This window comes from Crinia signifera, chromosome 1 (genome assembly GCF_055691185.1).
Source record: "Crinia signifera chromosome 1, ASM5569118v1, whole genome shotgun sequence".
Classification (NCBI taxonomy): Eukaryota; Metazoa; Chordata; class Amphibia; order Anura; family Myobatrachidae; genus Crinia; species Crinia signifera.
Window position 1 is genome coordinate 287,981,986 of NC_139217.1, and position 23,642 is coordinate 288,005,627.

A 23,642-nucleotide genomic window follows, 5' to 3' on the forward strand; every position below is an offset into this window, starting at 1 on the left:
ATTTTATTATTTTAATTATTTCCCGATGTGTATTGCAAGGAATGAGTTTGTCTCAGACACTGCTACAACTGCAACAATTCTAAATTCTTGTCATTTACTGCAAGTCATAAGATACATTTGGGTTATGGTGATCTTCCCACTCGACTCCCACTACACAGAACATGTCAAGAGTTGGCTACAGGTTATCACCTTAGGATAAGACCATACATTTTCTATTACAGTAAACTGGTCCATTCTGATTTTAGGTATAAAAAATAACTCAGCTCTGTATCAAATCAGGTAAGTTTTATAAATATTGTCACAAGTAAATACAACTAAGCATCAGTTTAGCCTTGAAATGTTTTTTTTGTTTCTCAGTTGGATAGAAACTAAAAAAAAAAAAAAAAGTTTGGTTATTGGTTCAATAGAGTTTAATGCCATGATTGCCATGCTAAACATCACACAGCTGAAAATGTCATTTCTATAGGGATAGGTTTCAAGAAGAGGATTGGAATTTACATTTCATTGACCTACTTCTGTATAAAAAGTAAATTTGCTATTTTGTCAGATCCTATATAAATATGGATACTTTTTTTTTCTGTTTACATAAAAATATCTCAGCATTTAAAACTGCACCTTCTGAGTCATTTTGTACAATGGACCAGTGGTATATTAACTGCATGTGGTTTTTCATATCAGAGTCATGGCCAATCTTACTGACGTCATTGTTAGTGAGACAAAGCACAATCTCTCCTTTGTATTGCTTCAAGTTGGGCGTGTGTATAAAATAAGCCATACCAATTCATTTGTAGAGTTAAACCAACAAGAAAGAATGATGCTCAGCTTAAACAAATGATAGCTATAGATACAAATTACACTCTGGAATATGTTTTGGACATGAATGTCATTTTATACGTAAACCCTACACTGTAGGTTTGTTTTCTTGTCTTGTTTTTATAGTGGTAGAAAATGTTGAGTATTTGTCCATGAGAATGAGCCAACAGTTTGTTACTGAGATCCCCAGAATGCCAATATTTGCAATGCAAACAATTAGTAAAACAACTCCATGAAATGCCCTCATGTTCTTGCCTTTGGGTCACTGTCCTTATCACAGCAGGCCTGGACTGTCTTTTGAATTTCACAAAACCAATTTGACACCATGGCAGCTGCATGCAGCTGCCTCCACCCAGCAATCCAAAATGCCAGGCTGTTGTAGTGGATAGAAAATATGCCACAGGAAAACAAAACTCTGTCGGCAGTGACCTGCTATATCATTTTCATATTAAATCTCCTGGGTACAGTGCCTGTGACATCTGCTTCCACTACAGCACCATTGTTTTTACGAGGAACATACTCCAGGTCAATGTTGGTTTTATGTTTCCCTTTCCCTCGGCTCCACACAAAAAGCAGTAAGAAGCAAAACAAAACCACTCCCAGGAATGTAAAGCAACCCATAGCTGTAGACACCAAAATTGTCTTGAGATCCAAGGAAAATGTCATGTTTGCATTGGTGCCATTGGTGTTAGTTTCATTTAATTCCGTTATGAACATAGGGGTCATGTTAGTGTAAGAGCGGTCAGGAACAAATCCTTTCACAGTAAGTGAAGCTGAGAAGGTATCATTTCCAGCAGCATTGCTAGCAACACAGACGTAGGTTCCAGTGTCTTGAACTTGAGCATACTTTATTTCCAGAGTGCCGTTTCCCAAAACTGTGGCTCTCTCGTGAGGTTTTGCAGAAACCATCTTTCTGCGTGGGGTAACCCATGATATCATAGGCTGTGGATCTCCATCGGCATTGCAGTTCATCTGCACCCTCTGCCCCTCATCTACATGTAGTTGGAGAATGTCTCTGTCCCTAATTTTAGGCTTTTTACATATAAAATATAACACAGTGCTGTGAAGTTCCTTAAATGATCTCTCTTTAATGTTGTCGGGGCTAGCACACAGTGGCTGTTGGCTCCCAAAGTTCAACATGGGATGTCTCTGTAGCATCCAAATGAGACGACAGTCACATATTAGAGGGTTATTGTCTATGCAAAGTACTTCCAGTGCTTTAGGAGATTGGAAAACATTCTCCTCCAATGTTTCTAGCAAGTTTTGAGATACATTAAGTATGCGCAAAAACCGGAGACCTTGGAAAGCATGTGGCTCAATGGTGCGCAGTTGAGCTCCTGCAAAGTGTAGTTCCTGAAGGCGAACCAAGTCTGCTAGTACTCCTGCTTCAATCACACTTATAGGGTTAAAGGACAGGTTTAAGTGAGTTAAATAAACCAAATGTTTTAAAGCATTGGTAGGAATTGAAGAAAGATTAGTATTGGTGATCGAGAGAAATGTAAGGTTTAGACCATGAAAACTATTAGCAGCCACCATGTCCAGCAGAGGCCAATAGCTGATCTCCAAGATTTTCAGACGAAACAATCTCTTAAAGGCATATTCAGGCAACACATTAATGTTGAGATGTTTTAAATGCAGACTGTAGAGGTTGTGAAGGTGTGATAGAGCATCAGTGGGTACAGTTGTTAAGTTGCATTTTTCCAAAGTGAGCTGCTCCAGGCTAAGCAATCCACTAAATGCTCTATGAGATATAAAAACTAACTGGTTATCTCCAACTTCAAGGGACTTCAGATTAGAAAGGCCCTGAAACATATAGTCTAGTAAAATAACTATTTTGTTTTCACTTATATCAAGCTTAGTTAAGTTTGACAAACCTGTGAAAACACCTAAGTCCACCAGTTTTAAGCGATTTCCTTTTAAGCTTAAGGACCGCAAATTAAAAAGGTTATTAAATGTACCAGGGTCAACATTTGAGATGATGTTGTCACTAAGGTCTATTTCCTCCAACAATGGGTAGGACAAGAATTCCAAAGGGGTCACATTTTTAAGTTTGTTCTTGCTAAAATCCAGGATCTTAGTTTCAATAGGGATTCCTTCTGGTATGCCCAAGAGCCGTCTCCGGTGGCAACTGACAGACTTATTTTGTGCTGAGCACTCACAGCGTGCTGGACATCCAAGAGTGGAACCCACGTAGACCAAGACCATGGTCACACACAGGATTATTTGCCAGCAGGATGTGGCCGTGTGAAGCATGACTCCTCCCATGAAGTACAACTCTCTGGTCACGGACCTGAAAGTAATAAAAAACAATATTAATACATCAGAATTGAAACTGTATTATTTTGCATAATATAAGTTGACAAATTTAAAAAATCAGAGGAAAAATAATAGCATTGCCTTCTATAGCTTTTACTAGAAACAAAATGAAAATGTATAAAGATTTGTACACTCTTGGCCTTCTTTTACGTAACCCTGACTCATTACTGGTTATTTTAGCTATTCTGATGAGTAGCAATGATACTATCATAAATGTGCTATTCCTACTATGAAGTCATTTGTCACCCTAGTCTTTATTAATGCCAAGCATAATAGAGGTAAGATGTGTCAAGGGATATTAATGTAGATTTTGTGAAAATGTAAATCAACAATGCCAAATATGGTTTAAGGAACTCATATATATTTTTTTTATAAGTTATTATATTAGTTTTTATTTTAACATAAAGTAAAGGGAACGAGCAAAAGAAAAAAATAAAAAAAAAATAAAAAACTGTTTACAGTAGCAAATAATTTGTTAATGTTAAAAAGTAACCGATATTAATCATTTTAAATGTAAATAGCAAAATTAGTGGCATACTAAGTGTAAGGTATGTTGGAAGGAGGGGCAGGTGCAGTATAGCCCTCCTCTGCCCACTGCAGCTCCCCCACTGCCCCCCCTTCCAGCTGCCCCCAGCTCCATCCGATCCCTGTCCATTGCCCTGACATGGAAGATGCTCCCAGCCGCCGTGTTGACAGGGATACACTCGCGCGTCCCTGTCAATCTGGCAATTCTGCTGGCTGATAGGCGCTCCATCTGTACACCAGGTACCAAATAAGGGGCTGTGAAATCATGTCTTGATGTAAACACTGCAGCTACTCAGAGCTGTGTCAGTGTCTATGGGCCTTATTCTGGTTGGTGCGGCCGGCCCGTACGCGTACGTTCCGGGTTTTTTAATGATCTGCGCATGCGTACCATCTCCAATGCGCAGGCGCGAACACTCCACAACGCTTACGGACGGGTCTCTCCGTGCGAAAAAACCTGTACGCGAGAGTACGGGCATTGGGGGCGGCATAGGGGCGTGATGAGGGGAGCGGACGAAATAATGAGGGAAAATGGGCGTAAATATGGGCGTACACGGGGGTGTGCACCAAAAATGAACGGTGCTACTACCGCACGATCGGCTAAAGCACCGTTCATTTCGGACACAAAACAGGCGGCCGCCAACCGCCACCTCAGACCACCCCTACAGATACTGCATGCCTGCGTGCGCCTGGGTTTGCTAATTTACGCTGATTACTACTCAAACACATACACCTGAATGTAATGAGCAATGCTGCAGTCTATTAAGTCCAAACCATGATTTCACTACCTGCAAGCCACACACAGCACTCAAACACATTGGAAGCTTATCTTTCTATACTTCTCTACATTTAAAGGTTTGTTTAATTTAAGGTAAGAATCTTTTTAAGACCTGCTTATATATGCTAAGGTAGGTATTTGTTAAACAGTTATACACATTCACTACGTGCTTTCATAGACTTTACACAGTAGCACACTCAATCTACACAAGTCGACATGTGTCAACGTGTTCACTCTAATACAAACATAGGTTTTGTATTTATGATACAATAACATAAACCACATCTAACACCTACAAAGGATGTTTCAGCAATGTTTTAAGCCCATGCCCACTATTTTGCACACAATCTTCAATTGAGTTAATAGAAAACAATAATTGAATAACAATTAGAATAATTAATTAATTGTCAGAATTATAGTTGAAAGGCAAGATTAGCAGGTCCATATATGTGAAGGGTATGCCAGCGTGCACGGACGTACGCTCACTCTCACGAGCGGTGACATAAGCTGAGTTTTCCATTGAAAACAATAGGGACCCGTCCGTGCAAGCTGGCGTACGCTCAGATAGCCGCAAGAAGTCGGTAGGAAGACGGACGAGAGACGTCCGTAAACGGTGGCGTACGCTCTGTTGTACGCCAGTTGTCGGAGTCTAAGGGGTGAGCCGTCGGTGTACGTTGGCGTACGCTCAATTGTACGCCACTCCCCTTCGACGTTGTTTCTGGCCTTACGTATGCGGCTGATTTGTGGGTGGACTTAACCTCAACGGCCGCGTACGGAGAGCGTACGCTAATATGGAACGTACGCACGTTTGGCCGCACCGATCAGAATAACCTCCTGAGTGTAGTAAGAGCCTGCTGAAGCTCTATGTTCTGCATCATCGTGCATAGAGCACTGGCACTGTAACACATAGAATATACCCATGCCACATACTATTGTAATCAGCATTATCGGCTTGTGCATCTCATTCACATATAAATTTAAATGAGATGCATTTTCATAGAGAAAATATGCCCAGCCTTGGCCATGTTGCCAGCACTGGCTCTTATGTGCCCTGTATGCCAAAACTCATAACGTACAGAGGCGAGTCCAGGAACAATGCATCTGAATATTTAGAGGATTACAATTGACTATTTAAATTTCTACTAGAAAATATAATATTTATTATTGATTGTTAAGTATCTATGTTTTATATGAGGCTGGGTCTAAATCTCACAGTGCGATTTGCACTATAGATTTTTATAGTCAAAATCACTTAGCACACAGTACAAAATTACACCTTGCTATGTAGCACCCAATCCCAATTCGATCCTGATATCTGGCCCCATGGCAACGGAATCAAATGCCTATATAGACTATGCAGTCCCAGTCTACTTCGACAATCTCAGAATGAGGGCCATGCTGCTCAATGCAGCATGGCCCATACTGCGCCATCCCTGCCTTCCTGCCAGCAGAAGCCGGCCCCATGCCGAGTCCCGGTGGCCGCCGATATATCGGCCTTTGTCTCCATAGCTTTAGAATATATGCTATAGAGAGTACTTTCTGCTGTTCTTATCACTACTTCACAGCACATGTGCATTATCATTTCTTAGATATCAAAATATAATTTGAAAGCTATATATAAGTTTATCCTTATACATCTATTTACACAATAATTGACTCACATCACAATAGTTTTCTACAATCAACACTTTTAATTGTTATGACTGAGTATTTCAATATGTCAACAGTTTGAATCCAAAATATGGTTAAAGTAATTATAAAATGCTTAATTGTACGCGTTTCTTACCAAGATATGACAACATTAATTTTGTGTTTCTGCAAACTAGGGAGTAGGCAAGCCTATAATCAAGGCTGATGCTGACAAACTGTTCCATATGCTTAATTGTTTTGCATGTCGGCTAAATTGGAATATTGTAATATCACATTTTAAACTTAATATTCAATTAAAACTTACAACATTTTCATAGCAGTGCCAATGGTTGTTTTATTATGTAAGATGTATTTTTTATAAAGATGGAATATACAGAAAGCAATCTAATGACAAGGCACCTGTTAACAATAATTTCCATTAAGTACTTTTTTCAAGGAAGATTAAGCAACAACAATCCTGTACAATATATCTTACAATGGGGCAGATGTATTAAGCCTGGCAAAGAGATAAACTGGAGATAAAATGGAAGGAGATAACGCACCAGCCAATCAGCTCCCAACTGCCATATTTCAAACACAGCTGATTGGCTGGTGCGTTAGCTTCTTCCACTTTATCTCCACTTCACCATGCTGTCCCCAGATGCTGTCCACACTGAGTGGACCCACAGCACACAATGTTACAGTGCAGAATTCAGAGCCTGTCATGTAACATCTGGGTGCACCACCATGCAGGGCCATATTTCCCACATGGCTTGGTGAGCTACTGCCCAGGGACCCCACGGCACTACCACTAGGCAGCTTTAGTCATCTGCCTAGGGTGCCGGCCACTGGAGGGCAGAAGTTAGGAGCAGGAGGTCCCCCCCCCCTGGATGGAGGTGAGCGGCAACTCCCCCCCTCGCCCGGCCCACCTCCCCCTGCCCCCGGAGTGATGCGGTGGCCCACAACACATCACCTGGCACCATCCCCCCCCGTGGAGCGATTAGGTGGCGGCAGCATCACCCCCCCCCCTTGGTGGAGCGGGTGAGTGCTGGGCCTGGATGGAGGTGAGCGGCACAACCCCCTCCCCCGGAGCGATGCGGTGGCCCACGCCATATGACCCGGCACCATCCCCATGGAGCGATGGAGCGCATTACCCACCACCTGTGGAGCAACACTGCGACGACCGCATCACTCTCCCATGCCAGATGTTATCAGTGTGGAGCCTGAGGGGAGGTTGCGTAGGTAGGGACCTCACTGCACTGCTTTGCCCAGGGGCCCATAATCCTGTTTAGATGGCCCTATACCCATGCACCCACCTAGTTATGCCATTGGGTAACAATCATGCATGATATCAGTGTTTATAATAAATGAAAAATATGACTGTTTACATGTTAGTGAAATGTGACATTATACGTGATATTTTCCATAAAAATTAGAAGATCTCTCCATCCACATATAAATCAGCTCTAAATAGTTATAAATTCTACTGTACATCCTGTTTTTATAGCAGGACAAGCGTAATTCTTGTGAGTTACCACATATTTTTAAAACAGCCATAATTTAAATGGCAACAGTTTTTGCTTTTAAATTATTACTCCTTTAAAATTACAGGCAAACTATCAGAAATCTGCAACTTGCAGGCTATTAAATTAGGCATATATTGTCTCTCTTATTACAAATGAAATACATAGAAGACATATTAAATAGTACACTTCCAATATATATAATTGTGCTAAATCAAAATATTAATAATTTGCTTATAACTTGTAATAAAATACCTATAAAATCAAACAACTATACTGTAGCTGCCTAATTAGAATTGTTAGGTTCCCTGGATATACTGTATATTTAGAGTATAGATGTGTGCAGCCCTCCAGTCCAATTCTAAATCATCAATGTATTTTATTGCCAAAAACCACCCTCGAGTGCTTTGGTTCACATTTGGTTTTTAGTTTGATCAAAATCAATATAAAAACTGACAATCGTTCACAAAAATTGATAAAACTAAGTAAAGTCATGTCATTTTTCCAAACCCCAAAACTGGATTTAAAATAAAAGTTACAAATTGCAGAAAAATCTGAAATGGTACTCCATTTGGATTAGATCTCCTCGTGAGATCCGTACTGAATTTTGATTTGATTCTTATTTCCAAATTGTATATGGATTTAGATTTGTAAAGAACCAAACTCCATATCTCTAATTTAGAGTAATTTTGGGGTGGATCCTATAAGGCCTTATGATTTTGTTGGTGCAAATCATTACAGCTGCAGCAGCACTATTCGGCAGCCGGAATTAACACAAAGGTGGTGATTCTGATGTAATAAGTCACCCCACGCATTCCTTCTCAATGTTCGCCATTCTGTTTCACCTAGAAGTGCGGACGGGGAGGACAGGGTGGTGGCAGGGGGGCACAGGCCATGAGAATGCCCAGCATTTCATGGGCATTCCCATGAAGATACTAGGTGTTCCCATGGCAATGGCCCAGTGATGCGGGGGGCAGCAGTTGACATGAGCGGATGTCAGCTGCTTGCCCGATGCCTGCAATGGGCACTCAGAAATCTGAGACACCACAGAGGTGTCTCAGATCTGTGAATGCCGACCATCGAAAAATTGTACCCCCTGTTCGGGGGATCACGGTGTGCAAAGGGTGGGCGGGGGCCATGCGGGCAGATCCTGGGGGACTCACAAGGCTGCAAATTTCACAGCCTTGTGAGTCAACCAGAATAAGATCCAAAGTGCTCCCTATCCTATAGGCCAGCAAAATATGTTTTGTGAATTCAGTCTGCCGAATATTGCAGCTGTTGATGTGATGAATTGCACCAGCAAAGGGTGCCAGATTGGGTGCCATTGCCAGCTTTTAAACACGGCAGCAAGGACATCTCACACTTTTGCAATTAATAGGATTGGTCTCCATACAAGATACAGCATCCATCACAGTATAGTCAATTATCAAAGTAGCTGGATGGTCACACAGCATAGCCGTAGGTAAAAAGACACTGAACGCATTGTATCTGTATATGAAATTACAGTTGTTTTCTATTCCACTCCCGATTACAACCCCCCCCCCCCCCCCCATGTGGTCCCTGACTGTCAATCGCTTTGTGAACAGATTCTCTGCATCAACCAACACAATAACATTGTGGCACATGCGCAATGCGGCTTAAATGCAGACTGCCAATAATCACACAGCTGTGAAAGTTGGGTTTGAATACAACTCTGAATCAGGAAATTAATGCTTTATTCGACATACCCGAGCAAGAATCAATCAAAATGATTCTTCAGGAATGTCTTGTTGTCTATTACTTGCACATAAGACTGTGCTCAGTTCATATTTGCAAAGGAAAAGATAGATGTGCAACTTCAACATGAGTTAGTGAGTACCGTCCCTTGAAATGTATGAGGCATAGAATAGATATGCAAAAACATTAGTGCCGGTAATGTGCATGACACCTAGGATGTGCATGATTGCTTTTGACATGACTGACTTCTAAAAAGTATTTATGAAGATTAATTACATGCATTTCAATGGAAGATAGAGGAGCAGTGGACAGAACAAAAATATTTGAACACTTGTTAACTAGCTGTTATTGCATATACTTTTTTAAATTCTATCATTTAATTTAAGTTAAGATTTAAATTTGACAGTCATAAAAATTTCTAAGGTAAAGAAAAAAAATATATACAATGGGCGAAATGTAATAGGGTGCGATTTTTGGATGTGCTTAAAAATCGCACCAAATCGCATGTGCAAAAATCTATTTCGGCCGTTTTTTACCAAAAATCGCTGTCTAAAAAAATCGACCCTTATTACATTTCACCCAATATGTTTTATATTACTTTAACCAAATTTATTATAGAGAAACACAAAAGCAAACAAAAGCACATAACTCACACACATAAAGCACATAACTCAATTGATTAGATCACTTTACAAAAATGTGTCATAAAAAAAAACTACCAACAAAATCATCAATATATTTCATTAATATATATAAAGTTATTCAGAATTTCCAGCAAGCACTCAAACTCATGATAAATCTGGCCAAACACCTAGGGCCAGTTCTATCATTATGTACTTAGGTACCTGTAGCTATCTGCCACGATCTGGGATTCACCATTTAGTCTGGCTATCGTAAAATTGAGAATGTGTCTGAAAGAAGCACAGTGTTGGACTGGCCCACAGGTAAATAGGGGAAATCCCCGGTGGGCCTGGGGGCCTACCTCTTCCTCTAGGGATCAGACTTTGCACCTGAATTACACATTATATATGTTACCTTATATTATTCTGGTACATTATTGTACATGCAATACACAAAAATTGGGGATTTCCAACCACGGGCGCAAGCTGGAATCTTATGGATCCTCCTAGATTCTCCTTAGCGGTGTCTCGACCATGTAAGGGAAATTCAGAAGGAAAGGTCGTGGTTACTACTACCCAGAATATAGTTTTACTGTAGTAAAAAGTAACTTGTTTCTTGTAAATCAAGGAAAAGAAGCGTACCCTACTTACAGTGAGCAGGGCAGCGTAAATACACGTAGCGGTTTCTTTTTTTCTTCTTCTTCTTCTATTCTTTTTTTCTCTTGTCTTATTTCTTAAATTATTCTTCCTTTTTCCTGTTTTCTCTCTTTCTGCGGACCACTTCTCACGGTATATACCTCGGTATTGTGGGAAAAGTACACAATATGTGTGGTTAGTGATTTGTTCTCAGTGTGATGAAAGATTAGAGAGAGACACCCAGTGGTCGAATGAAGTGCAGAGGTGGTGATTGGATCGTACCTTACTCACCGAGGGTAAAGGTAAGGTACATATATATAGGTTTCTTTATCCTGGAGAGGTTCTAACAGACTTTTTTTTTAAAAAAAGATGATGGCGTACCCCTACTCACGTCAGTAGAGATTTCTTTACACCCGTAGCGTGTTCTTTAGAGGGGCTTCTGTCCTTGGCCGGAAAACAGCAATTGTTCTCTCTCGGATGTATAGTGGTGTGTATATAAATATAATAAAAATATATTAGATCTTAGTGGGTCTCTGAATTCTATGTAAAAACACCCAGTGATCACATGAGGTGAAGTGGTGATAATCAGATCGTACCTTACTCACCAAAACAGAGGGTAAGGTACATATATAAAGGTTTCTTTCAAACGGGGAGATTCTATTTCCTCTATAAACCCAAGAGGTGATTGCGTACCCCAACTCACGTCAAGGGAGATTTCTTTATACCCGTAGCGTGTTCTTTATGGGGGGAGGGGGGCTTGACCTTGGCCCGAAGATGATAATTTTTCTCTCCGGATGATATAATGCAAAAAACAATATACCGGACTCACAGTTATACAGCGTTACCACCACATATAGCGGTTTCTTTAATCCTGGGTCTGGGGAAACTTGGTAATTGATAAAGGTGAATCCAAACCGGTGATTTCAAAAAAAGGGGGGAGATGGTCTCTTCAGAAAGATTATTTATTTATAAAAACAATGGCAAGAGGTATCCTTCATCCCAACGATGAAAGGATGACAAAAAGTAGTCCCAAAAACTTTCCGTAAACAGTCCCAGAATTTACAAAAAGCATATAAAAATACAAAACATGATAAAAAATCCTAAAAAATTTTCTTTAAAAATACATACAAAGTCCAGAAAAACGAGGTATCCAGGGGGAAATGATGGCTGCTCACCTTCCACAGAAATTTGTCAACGCGTTTCGGTGTCTACACACCTTTTTCAAGACATATCTGTGGACAGTGAGCTACCATCTTTTATACTGGGAGCAGCCAATGAGGGTACACAGGAAATGAGGTAATTGGTATTGCATTAAATTATTCAAACCTTAAGTACACCATGTAAATAATATATTTTATATTATGACACATAAAGAAAATAAATATAGTTCATAAAATCAGTACAGAAAGTCCATAAACATGGGTGAATATCCATCCGTCTGTATGGTATAAACGGTCTCCATAGCAACCATGTGCGTCACTTCCTGTCTCCAAACTCCGTTTTTTCAAATCGGTATTATTGCGGCAATATAGTACACCGATTGTGTACTGTGTACCTGCGCACACTCTAATTGAAGCCCCTAAGTGTCGGGGATACTTGTACGGACCGCAGTATTAAATCCAGCCGTGCGTGTTGATATTGTTATAGCGCTTCCGGTTGCTGGAACGCAACTACGGAAGCCTAGATGGATCAAATGGCCGGACGTGGATGCGGCTTCCTGGTATTTGAACCGCATAACGCGGAAGTAGCTGGTTTGAACGGCTTGGCTTTGGAGCGCGTCACATGTTGCCATGGTGACCCGTTTCTAGCAGATAAACAAATACAAAAAAGACGAATTAGAGGTCTATTCATAACAGCGATATGCATTACACTATTTGGAACAGACATACAGAAAGCTAAGAGGGGACCCCACGTCTAATACTCTAAAAAAATTAGAAGCTTTGATAAAAACCGCACTTGAGAAGAATATCATTACTCCAGGTGAAGCAAAATTCCTCCTTAACGACAAGCCAATAACCCCTGTAATCTACATCTTACCCAAAGTCCACAAATGCTTAACCAACCCCCCCGGAAGACCCATAATTTCCGGGGTGGACTCAATCACAAGTAATCTATCCATGTTCGTAGATCATCATCTTCAACCCTTGGTATGCCTAAATAAGTCACATCTAAAAGACACCGGAGATTTTTTAAAACTCATAGACTCCACTACGTGGAAACCAAACTCTTTGTTAGTCACGGCCGATGTAGGCTCACTTTACACTATAATTGAGCATGACGTGGGCATACAAAGTGCAAAATATTTCCTCTCTTTATCAGAAGAACCCCCAGGGCTCCAGGAGTTTATCCTGGATGGTATATCTTTTATTTTACAGAACAACTTTTTTCTGTTTAATGAGGACTTTTACGTTCAGCGTACCGGTACTGCGATGGGCACCAGATTCGCCCCAAGTTATGCCAACCTGTTTATGGGGGCATGGGAGCTGAATAACATCTGGGCAAATAACCCACTTGGGGCGAGTCTGGTGTCCTACGCTAGGTACATTGACGACATTTTTTTCGTATGGGAGGGAGATAAACAAACCCTCAATACTTTTTGTGAGCATCTAAACAACAATAATTGCAACATAAAGCTCACTTTCGAAATAGATGAGAAAACCATAAACTTTCTAGACATAACGGTTTATGTAGAGGAGGGGAAGCTTAAATATAAAAATTATCGCAAACCCACAGACTCCGGCACTTATATCTCCTCATCAAGTTGCCATCACACTCAATGGCTAAGTTCAGTCCCCAAAGGGCAATTTAAAAGATTACGTAGAAACTGTTCCGACAATAAAATCTTTCAGGAACAGGCCACTGACATGAAAAGAAAGTTTATTGCATGTGGATACGAAAAGGAAAAACTAGAGAAAGAAATAGAGCTAGTGGAAATAAATACCATAAACCCCGTGACTGCTAACCAAACAAAGACCAAGAGCGATAATTTTGCCTTTGCTTTCGTATCAACTTATACACAGGAACATAAAAATATCGAAAAAGTGTTTAAAAAACATTGGAAAGTCCTATTGTGTGACCCCATCTTAAAGAACTTACTCCCAGAAAGGCCTAAACACATATACCGCAGAGCCCCCAATATCAAATCCGCATTGGTAAAGAGTGCATACACCTCAAAACCACCAATGTCGAGAATAAACACAAAAGGCTTTTTTAGATGCGGTAGCTGTGTGGCATGTAAGAACATAAAAAGCAAGGGTTCTAATAAGATAACAGAATACACGATAAATGAATATAAGGTGGATATTAGAGATTTCATAACATGCAATGTAAAAAATGTCATATATACTATAGAATGTAGCTGTAAAAAAAACTATATTGGCCGTACAACAAGAGCCTTGAAAACCAGACTGGGAGAACATATTCGAAACATTAAAAACGGTTTTGAATCCCATGCACTATCAGCTCATTTTAAAGCAGCTCACAACTGCTCTCCCGCAGAAATTGTTTCATTCTGCGGACTCAGAGTTATTAAGAACAATCTCAGACATAATGACAATATTACTCCATTAGCAAAAATGGAAATGAATCTTATCTTTAATTGCAATACTCTAATACCAGGTGGATTGAACAGTGACTTCGAGCTCAAATGGTTCCTCTGATAGAGTGCCTAGAGCCCGGGGTCACTGTTCCCCACAAACATCGTGTTTTTCTTGTTGTTTCAAATGTATAAAATGCATTGAATATGATCTAGTGCACATAGAGCACAATTGCTTAAAAATAGTGGTGAAACATATTAATGTGTTAATACACACATAACATCTGTGTTCTAAATTAAATCCCCCTTTTTTTAAGCATGACATATATGACAGCCCCGTCTTTAGTATACAGCGTTCTCCTTCAGTAATGTGTAAAACGATATATATACCAGAAATCTAGTTATCGATTCCAAATAGTGTAATGCATATCGCTGTTATGAATAGACCTCTAATTCGTCTTTTTTGTATTTGTTTATCTGCTAGAAACGGGTCACCATGGCAACATGTGACGCGCTCCAAAGCCAAGCCGTTCAAACCAGCTACTTCCGCGTTATGCGGTTCAAATACCAGGAAGCCGCATCCACGTCCGGCCATTTGATCCATCTAGGCTTCCGTAGTTGCGTTCCAGCAACCGGAAGCGCTATAACAATATCAACACGCACGGCTGGATTTAATACTGCGGTCCGTACAAGTATCCCCGACACTTAGGGGCTTCAATTAGAGTGTGCGCAGGTACACAGTACACAATCGGTGTACTATATTGCCGCAATAATACCGATTTGAAAAAACGGAGTTTGGAGACAGGAAGTGACGCACATGGTTGCTATGGAGACCGTTTATACCATACAGACGGATGGATATTCACCCATGTTTATGGACTTTCTGTACTGATTTTATGAACTATATTTATTTTCTTTATGTGTCATAATATAAAATATATTATTTACATGGTGTACTTAAGGTTTGAATAATTTAATGCAATACCAATTACCTCATTTCCTGTGTACCCTCATTGGCTGCTCCCAGTATAAAAGATGGTAGCTCACTGTCCACAGATATGTCTTGAAAAAGGTGTGTAGACACCGAAACGCGTTGACAAATTTCTGTGGAAGGTGAGCAGCCATCATTTCCCCCTGGATACCTCGTTTTTCTGGACTTTGTATGTATTTTTAAAGAAAATTTTTTAGGATTTTTTATCATGTTTTGTATTTTTATATGCTTTTTGTAAATTCTGGGACTGTTTACGGAAAGTTTTTGGGACTACTTTTTGTCATCCTTTCATCGTTGGGATGAAGGATACCTCTTGCCATTGTTTTTATAAATAAATAATCTTTCTGAAGAGACCATCTCCCCCCTTTTTTTGAAATCACCGGTTTGGATTCACCTTTATCAATTACCAAGTTTCCCCAGACCCAGGATTAAAGAAACCGCTATATGTGGTGGTAACGCTGTATAACTGTGAGTCCGGTATATTGTTTTTTGCATTATATCATCCGGAGAGAAAAATTATCATCTTCGGGCCAAGGTCAAGCCCCCCTCCCCCCATAAAGAACACGCTACGGGTATAAAGAAATCTCCCTTGACGTGAGTTGGGGTACGCAATCACCTCTTGGGTTTATAGAGGAAATAGAATCTCCCCGTTTGAAAGAAACCTTTATATATGTACCTTACCCTCTGTTTTGGTGAGTAAGGTACGATCTGATTATCACCACTTCACCTCATGTGATCACTGGGTGTTTTTACATAGAATTCAGAGACCCACTAAGATCTAATATATTTTTATTATATTTATATACACACCACTATACATCCGAGAGAGAACAATTGCTGTTTTCCGGCCAAGGACAGAAGCCCCTCTAAAGAACACGCTACGGGTGTAAAGAAATCTCTACTGACGTGAGTAGGGGTACGCCATCATCTTTTTTTTAAAAAAAAGTCTGTTAGAACCTCTCCAGGATAAAGAAACCTATATATATGTACCTTACCTTTACCCTCGGTGAGTAAGGTACGATCCAATCACCACCTCTGCACTTCATTCGACCACTGGGTGTCTCTCTCTAATCTTTCATCACACTGAGAACAAATCACTAACCACACATATTGTGTACTTTTCCCACAATACCGAGGTATATACCGTGAGAAGTGGTCCGCAGAAAGAGAGAAAACAGGAAAAAGGAAGAATAATTTAAGAAATAAGACAAGAGAAAAAAAGAATAGAAGAAGAAGAAGAAAAAAAGAAACCGCTACGTGTATTTACGCTGCCCTGCTCACTGTAAGTAGGGTACGCTTCTTTTCCTTGATTTACAAGAAACAAGTTACTTTTTACTACAGTAAAACTATATTCTGGGTAGTAGTAACCACGACCTTTCCTTCTGAATTTCCCTTACATGGTCGAGACACCGCTAAGGAGAATCTAGGAGGATCCATAAGATTCCAGCTTGCGCCCGTGGTTGGAAATCCCCAATTTTTGTGTATTGTATTGTTTTTTCAGTTATTGGGTGATAACTGGGGGTCTGTACAGTCCATAGGTAGCATAGCGCCATCACAGGTCATTTTCTATATTTTTTCGAGATTTACATTATTGTACATGCACTAGCAGTATTTACTATAATTTACCATACTTACTCTCTAATAGTTAGCCAAACCTCAGTGAAAGCTGGCCACACCCCCTATGAAGACTAGCCACACCCCTACACATGGGCCCCAATCACTTAATTCCCCGATGGGCCCTTTACACCACAGTCTGACACTGAAGAAGCATCATTGTTGTTCTTAGTGCAGGAGGTAACTGTGGAACACAAAGGATGCACTTTCACCTTAAGGGCCGGGAAGTGGAAATGGGTGATGGTTGAAGGTGAAAGGCTGAAGTTTTGTCTAAGGTGCCGAAAAAAACTTGCACTGGCCTTGAACAACATTAAACAATCAGATAATAATGATGGATGGTATCGGATTCCGGGGCTTGGGATACCTGCAGTGACATCCCCATGGTCACGAACGATCCCAACAACTTTTACATATATATGCTAACCCTCCTCTCCCACCATCCTAAAACTAATCTTCCCTACCTGCAGCCTAACCCTAACCACCCCCCCTGCAGCCTAACCATAACCCCCCCCTCTTAGTGCCTAACAATAATTATACTCTGCCGCAGCCTAAACCTAACCCTACCCCCATAGTGCTTAACCCTGACTCCACCCTCCATGCAGCCTAACCCTAACCACCAATCCCCTCCACAGTCTAAGCAACGCTCGTGTGGCTAAATCTAACCCTTTATGCATCCCCATACTATTGACATGTACTGCTATACTTCTAGCTTGACCATGAATGTTGAACCTGATCCTGTTGGTTTATTGTAAATTTGATATGGCAAGCCCACTTATAGTACAGTGGGTCATCATTTTGTTCAAATTCCTTAAAACAGACCAAAAAAAACATATTTTATTGGCCTGCAAATAATCTTCCTCATTATATTATATGCAAAGAAAAGAATAATAATATAGTCAATAGCTTTTTATTTTCCAGATCTCTGCATGTTAAAAAATAGCAACATAATACAGAAAAGAACATTAGAATGAAATGATCAGATATTATATTAAGTAGAAACAGTTAAGATAATTTGTGTCCCCACATGTGACTTTGCTATTCACTACAGAGCTCAGATAGTACTTAGCTGTACCTTGGGATACTGTACTTCATTAAATTGAGTCCTTCCTGAGACTTTATGTATTCAAAGTCTTATAATTACACTAAACTCTGAAAAGAATCGATCACATCAACTGAAGTTCATTAGCAGTGCAGATAAAAAGAAGAAAATCTTGGTTTCTGACTTTGGCCTTTAGAAAAGAATCCTAATCAAAAGGATATTTTTTCTACTCACTGTGATCATTACTCACTGAATGAGATTTCATTTACTGGCCATCTCATCCAATTTCCGAAAGCATGCTGAAAAATCAGATATTATTCCTATAGTACGTTATAATGCAAAATACTATAACGCTTTAGGTTTAATATACCATTATTCTATTAAGTCACGATTTACACTAAAATAACATTTACTGTCTGTGGCTAACCATTGCTTTATATAGTGCAGAAAAACCCTACCTGATTTCTAAGTAGGGTTTCATTTTCTTCACTTAAATGAGATTCTATTATAGCACATGAACTTATTATTGCTGCCTTCATCATTTTCAACTGAATTTTGGTTATTATTAGGGATCTTGGTCTAATTATAACTAAGAATGCAGCTTAGTGTGCTAAATAGTTCCTAGATAACGACCTGTGATAAAATGATATATGCATTTGGAATATCCCTGACTAATCAGTACAGTAGGTTGTCCTGAAAAATAAATGAGTTCCTTTGCATATTTTAAGTATTCATCAAGCTATATGTGACCACCATGACTAGTGTTTACCAAAAACCAGTAGCACTGCCTGGGAATATCTTGTTCACTGGATTAAAAAAGGTATTTACAAATAAGTAATCCTTTAATTATTTATTTGAAAGGTTAATATTTTATAAATACAATGGGTGAGATTTAATGGGATGAGAGATTCAGAAAGTGAGAGATTTGGCAATCATTTACACTGCAAAATCAAACTGGATTATTTTCTAAAAAAATTTAAATAAAGGTACAGTAATTCTACCTGTCACTTTGCCCATATTATAGAAGAGTAAGATGTCTGTGCTATCCTTCTCAAATTGTAAAGCATGCACTGTCAACACTATTGCCTCAGGATTTTTGAAATCTGTGTGGCTCAATGCAGCACTCTCACAAATCTAAAGTCTTGAAGTAGTTTTCCTTCAGATATTTTTTCCGAGCCACTCAGGCCATGTTGCTACCAATTTTTTATGCTAAATTTCTCATCCTATAATCCGCACAAGTTTTCATCCTGTCTCGCATTTACCATTTACCAATACTTGACCTAACTGCAAAACAAAATCTTAATCTCTACAGTAGCTTCCAATATAACATAGTTTGCCTTTGCCAATCTGGATTTCAAATACATATGTATATAGTTAGGAGCAGATTTACTAAAGTTACAGATGTAGCCGCAGTCATTGGGGTTTATCTACTAAGATAGGAGTTCTACTGGAGATGGGATGTTGTTATGCAACCAATCAGATTCTATCTATTATCTTGTAGAAGGTACTAAAAAGTAGATTCTGATTGGATATTATGGGCAACATCCCATCTTCAAAAGAAATCTCATCTTAGAAAATAAACCCCATTGTTACAACAATGGGGACGCACGGTCTATGCATCGCAGCAAGCTGCACTATGCTGGGCTGTGACAAGTCGCAATATGGTGGCAGCCTATAGAAATAATGGGGCACACATATAACGCCATACATTCCATGATGCATACAGTATATTATTAGGAATAAACTCCTGCATTTATTTTAACAACTTGTCAATACAATTTTCCAGAACATTTATTTTTATTTGAAATTAATCTAAATAAGTTGAACTTGAGTTGATTCTAAGGGCCTGATTGCGGTTCGCTCACTAAGAAGCTGTCATTTGCTGCTTAGCGAGCGGATAAACAAGGACAGTGAACGCTCACTTCCTGCCCCGCCCCCCCCCGCAAATCCCCTTAGGAGCATGTGAGTGGATATGTATGTTCACACATCCATTCGCATGCGAGCGTATGGGGGAATTTCATATGATGGTTGCCGGCCATCGAACGATTTTCCCCCCTGTTTGCAAATAAGTCAGTTTATACTGACTTTTATTTGTCTTGGAAATGTCCAAGAATGGGGTAGGCACTGACATTATGTGAAGTCAGCCATCTGCCCAGTGCAGCGTGCACCACACCAGCTTCACTTGGAAATTTTTCTGGGCACATCTGGTGCAGTATCTGGGGCAGCGGAAATGGACCTCAGCCCAGAAAGGGCCCAACTATGGCCCCCGGCCTCACTGACTCCTATTCTCCCCCCTGCTGCCTCACTGACTGACTCTCCCCCAACCACACTGGCTCTCCCTTCTATTGCAGCTCCATCCAGGGCCCACCCCCCAGCTGGCCCACCCCCAGACCCACAGCAGGCCAGCCTATGGACCCATCTGGCCATGGTGTGCTGAAGGGCAGATGGCCTTTTTGAGTCCTTTCACTGCTGCCCTGGAAGTAGCAAAGTCAAGATGGTGCCCCTGATATCTGCCTAGTACTTGTGCTACCCAGCCAAAATATGTACCCCTTGTCTCCCCTGTAGTGTTTCATTTCTGTACTCTTTTTTACTTGTTACTTATCTGACTGGTGCATTCACCAAGTGGCACCACTGAATGGCTGCCTGGGTGCAGTACAGGTCCGTAAATATTTGTTCCTCATGTCCGTGTCCCTCATCAGGATACATCTAGTGCATATCTGTACGTGTCCTATATGTGTACTGTTTTGCTTAACTACCTATCTGGCTGGTGCAATCACAAGTGGCACTGCTGAATGGCTGCCTGGGTGCTGTACAGCTTAGTAAATATGTTCCCCATGTCTGTGTCCCTCATCAGGATACATCTAGTGCATATCTTTATATATATTACTGTACTGTCACTGTTTACTTGTTCCTACTCTGGCTGTTGCACAGCAATCCAAATCTAATTACTAGTATACACAAGTATACCTGGCCAATAAAGCCGATTTTGATTATACAAGTAGAGTATCCCGTATCCAAAATGCTCGGGACCAGGAGAATTTTGGATAACGGATTATTCCGTATTTCGGAATATTTTAATATTTCAATGATGTATTTTGAAGTATCTTGCATGTATGCTGTATAAACACATAATATACACACAAATATATTTTATTACCACATAAAATACACACAAATATATTTTAATTGTTCAAAAAACAAGGTTTCAAAACGTGAAACAAAATGTGTGTACTATCTCAGCACTGAATTTGAATGCCAAGCAATCATTGTCTTGCACATATATAGTGCCAGTTACATATCATGTCCCCAGTGATGCTGTTACATATGTCCCCAGTGAGTTTTTAGCAAAAAATTTTTTTTTTCACTTTCTGGAATGTCCGTATTTCGGAATAATTCGGATAACGGATACTCGGATACGGGATACTCGACCTGTATCTATTATCTTCTAGAAAGTGCTAAATAAATAAGAAGCAGGTTCTGATTGGTTGCCCATAGCAACATCCCATGTGAAATAGAACTCCCATCTTAGTAAAAATTTCCCATAGGTCTCACTACCTTCTATCTGCAAGAGATCTAGGTATATTTGCAAGAATATTGCACCATTGTATTAAAAAAAAAAAAAAAACAACAGTCGTATTTGCATTGATGTTAGCAGAAAAAACGACTGTACTGTGCACAAGGACACAATAGACTGAGGACTACTCAGCATTTATTGAATTGTTTTGCAAGGTAACAACACCAAGCAATAAATAGGTATTATAAGCCATTCTGATTTGTATGCCAGTTTATCGTTCTGCTTCCATTTGATACAAATGACCTTATTACGGTTTGCTCCATGTTGCAACTTAACTGGAAGCTGGTTGTGCATTGACACTTGGCTTAACACTGATTTAAATTAAGCTTTTCATACATATTCTGTATATGTTAGATTTTGTAGAAATCATGTTGCTTGTTAGAAATTTTAAATGATACTATACAATTCCCACTCATGCAAAGTCACAGCAGCAATCTTATGCCCACAGGGGAAATTTTCTATTTCTTTTCATTTTGTCAACATACTCGAAGAGCATATGGTCATGCTTGTTTAAATTCAGAGAACGCAGACTGTTTCTCAAGAGTGCAGGATAATACAATGAATAATACAGAGTTTAACCAAATAACGCAGGACAATCTTTAATGTTTTCACCTAAACTACTATGTAGGATTAATATCTTTTAAGATTATCAATGTTAGATTTAGCAATATCTTCTGTCACTTTGCACCTTATAATGCTCAGCATCAATTGTGTACACCGATATTATCACTGTGTCTGTTTATCCTGTCACCCTGTTGGTCCTTCTGCTCTGCCCCCTGTCTTGCGCTTTATTTTCATCTACTATTAAAATGTTTTCTCCCTAGTTTCCCACCTTGTGATTTCTCTTTCCAAGTCTTGTTGTGACAGGGAGACGTCCGTCAGCAGGTGAGAAGCACTGGGAGCTATTTGCTTGCATCTTTCCTTCTCATTTCTCTAGAATCCCTTCAGACCGTCAGCTTTCCTGTGTTGGATGACCAAAGGATAGCTTAGGGAGGTGACTGGGTCTAGAGATGTAAGGAGATGTAATTCAAGCAAAAAGCTTCTGGGATATCTCCAGGCAGTATATCAACTGGCAGCGATGTTTTACAGGAACAATGTTGGAAGTGCATAAAATACCAGGAAGGGAAATTAGTACTTTAATATATTAGGTTGCTATAGGAAAATTACCACGTCTTGATCATATTAATATTGTCTCAAAACACGGATGTGGGACCATTTGGGATCAATATGTCTTGAAATCATTCATTGTAACATAGAACTATCAGTTGTGTCATCTTACTTGTCCATTACGGATAATCAGGTTTCAGATGTCCAATGTATGTGTCTGTGGGAATACCAACTATACACTATAAGGTCTATTTATTAAGTAAGGATCAATAGCTAAATTCATAAGCACATAAAGTATAATACAGAAATATTGATTTGTTGTTCTTACCCCTTATATAACTATCATTGTTATTTCTCTTTTACTGTTTTGTTAACAATGTGAATTAAGATTGAAATGTACAGTATTCTGCAAGTAATGTGAATATGAAAGGTAAGGGCAGATAAATCTTACTTCAACCCATTTCACCTCATATAATCTGTTGTGCAAATCGTTGGTGAAGAAATTGGCTCTATTCAAATCAATAGGATTAATATCTTTCCTGAAAGACGGATGAAGAAAAATAGCTAGATTTAGAACCAGGCAAAGGAGTTGACACACATTGTAATCCAATGTATCATTTTTAGAATTTCATTCTGTCACTGTGTGTCAATAAAACTGCCAGATGTAAGCATTAAAATTGTCTGTCAAAGAATATTATGTTCTAAACCTACAAACCAACTTATTACATTTTACACGGCTGCTGAAGGATGTTATATTAAAGAATGGGTTTGATATAAAAAAAACTTTTTGCGGTGCAATTGACAGAGACATGCTGGATTTCCTGATCTTTTCTGCCGCAGATCTTGAGAAAGTCATAAAATGTCAGTAAATATACTGTACACATACTAATTACTGCATGAGAATTTAACAGTAAATTAAAATAAACAACAATCTGTTAATTTGTATCACTGCTTTAAAGTCAGACGCAGATATTATATATCTATATCCCAAGTGACACTTATAATGAATACTGGAGCCAATTATGACTTTGTGTATTTGAGTGAAGGCGTCTGTAATTGCTGTATAATTGTCTTAGTCCCCCGAGACCATGACACGAGTTGCTTTAATTAACTTTATATTATTTCAAATTATAAAAGGCGGTGGCCATAACACACAAAGCAGAGCACTTACAGTTTATAAAAAACTAAATGATCAATAAAAAAACAAAAACAGCAGCTACAAAAAAAAA

The 23,642-nt window shown here is 39.5% G+C and overlaps 1 protein-coding gene across 18 annotated transcripts in view; it reads right to left on the reverse strand.

Annotated features, from left to right (window-relative positions):
• Positions 1 to 266: 266 nt before the first annotated feature.
• Positions 267 to 23,642, reverse strand: part of LINGO2 (leucine rich repeat and Ig domain containing 2) — a 1,326,410-nt gene continuing 1,303,034 nt past the window's right edge. For all 18 annotated transcript variants that reach the window (XM_083185685.1, XM_083185722.1, XM_083185607.1 and 15 more), the window contains one exon: positions 267 to 3,103. In XM_083185685.1, coding sequence (XP_083041811.1) covers positions 1,246 to 3,078 — 1,833 coding nt within the window. In that variant the 5' untranslated portion in view covers positions 3,079 to 3,103 and the 3' untranslated portion in view covers positions 267 to 1,245. The remainder of the gene's footprint in view (positions 3,104 to 23,642) is intronic.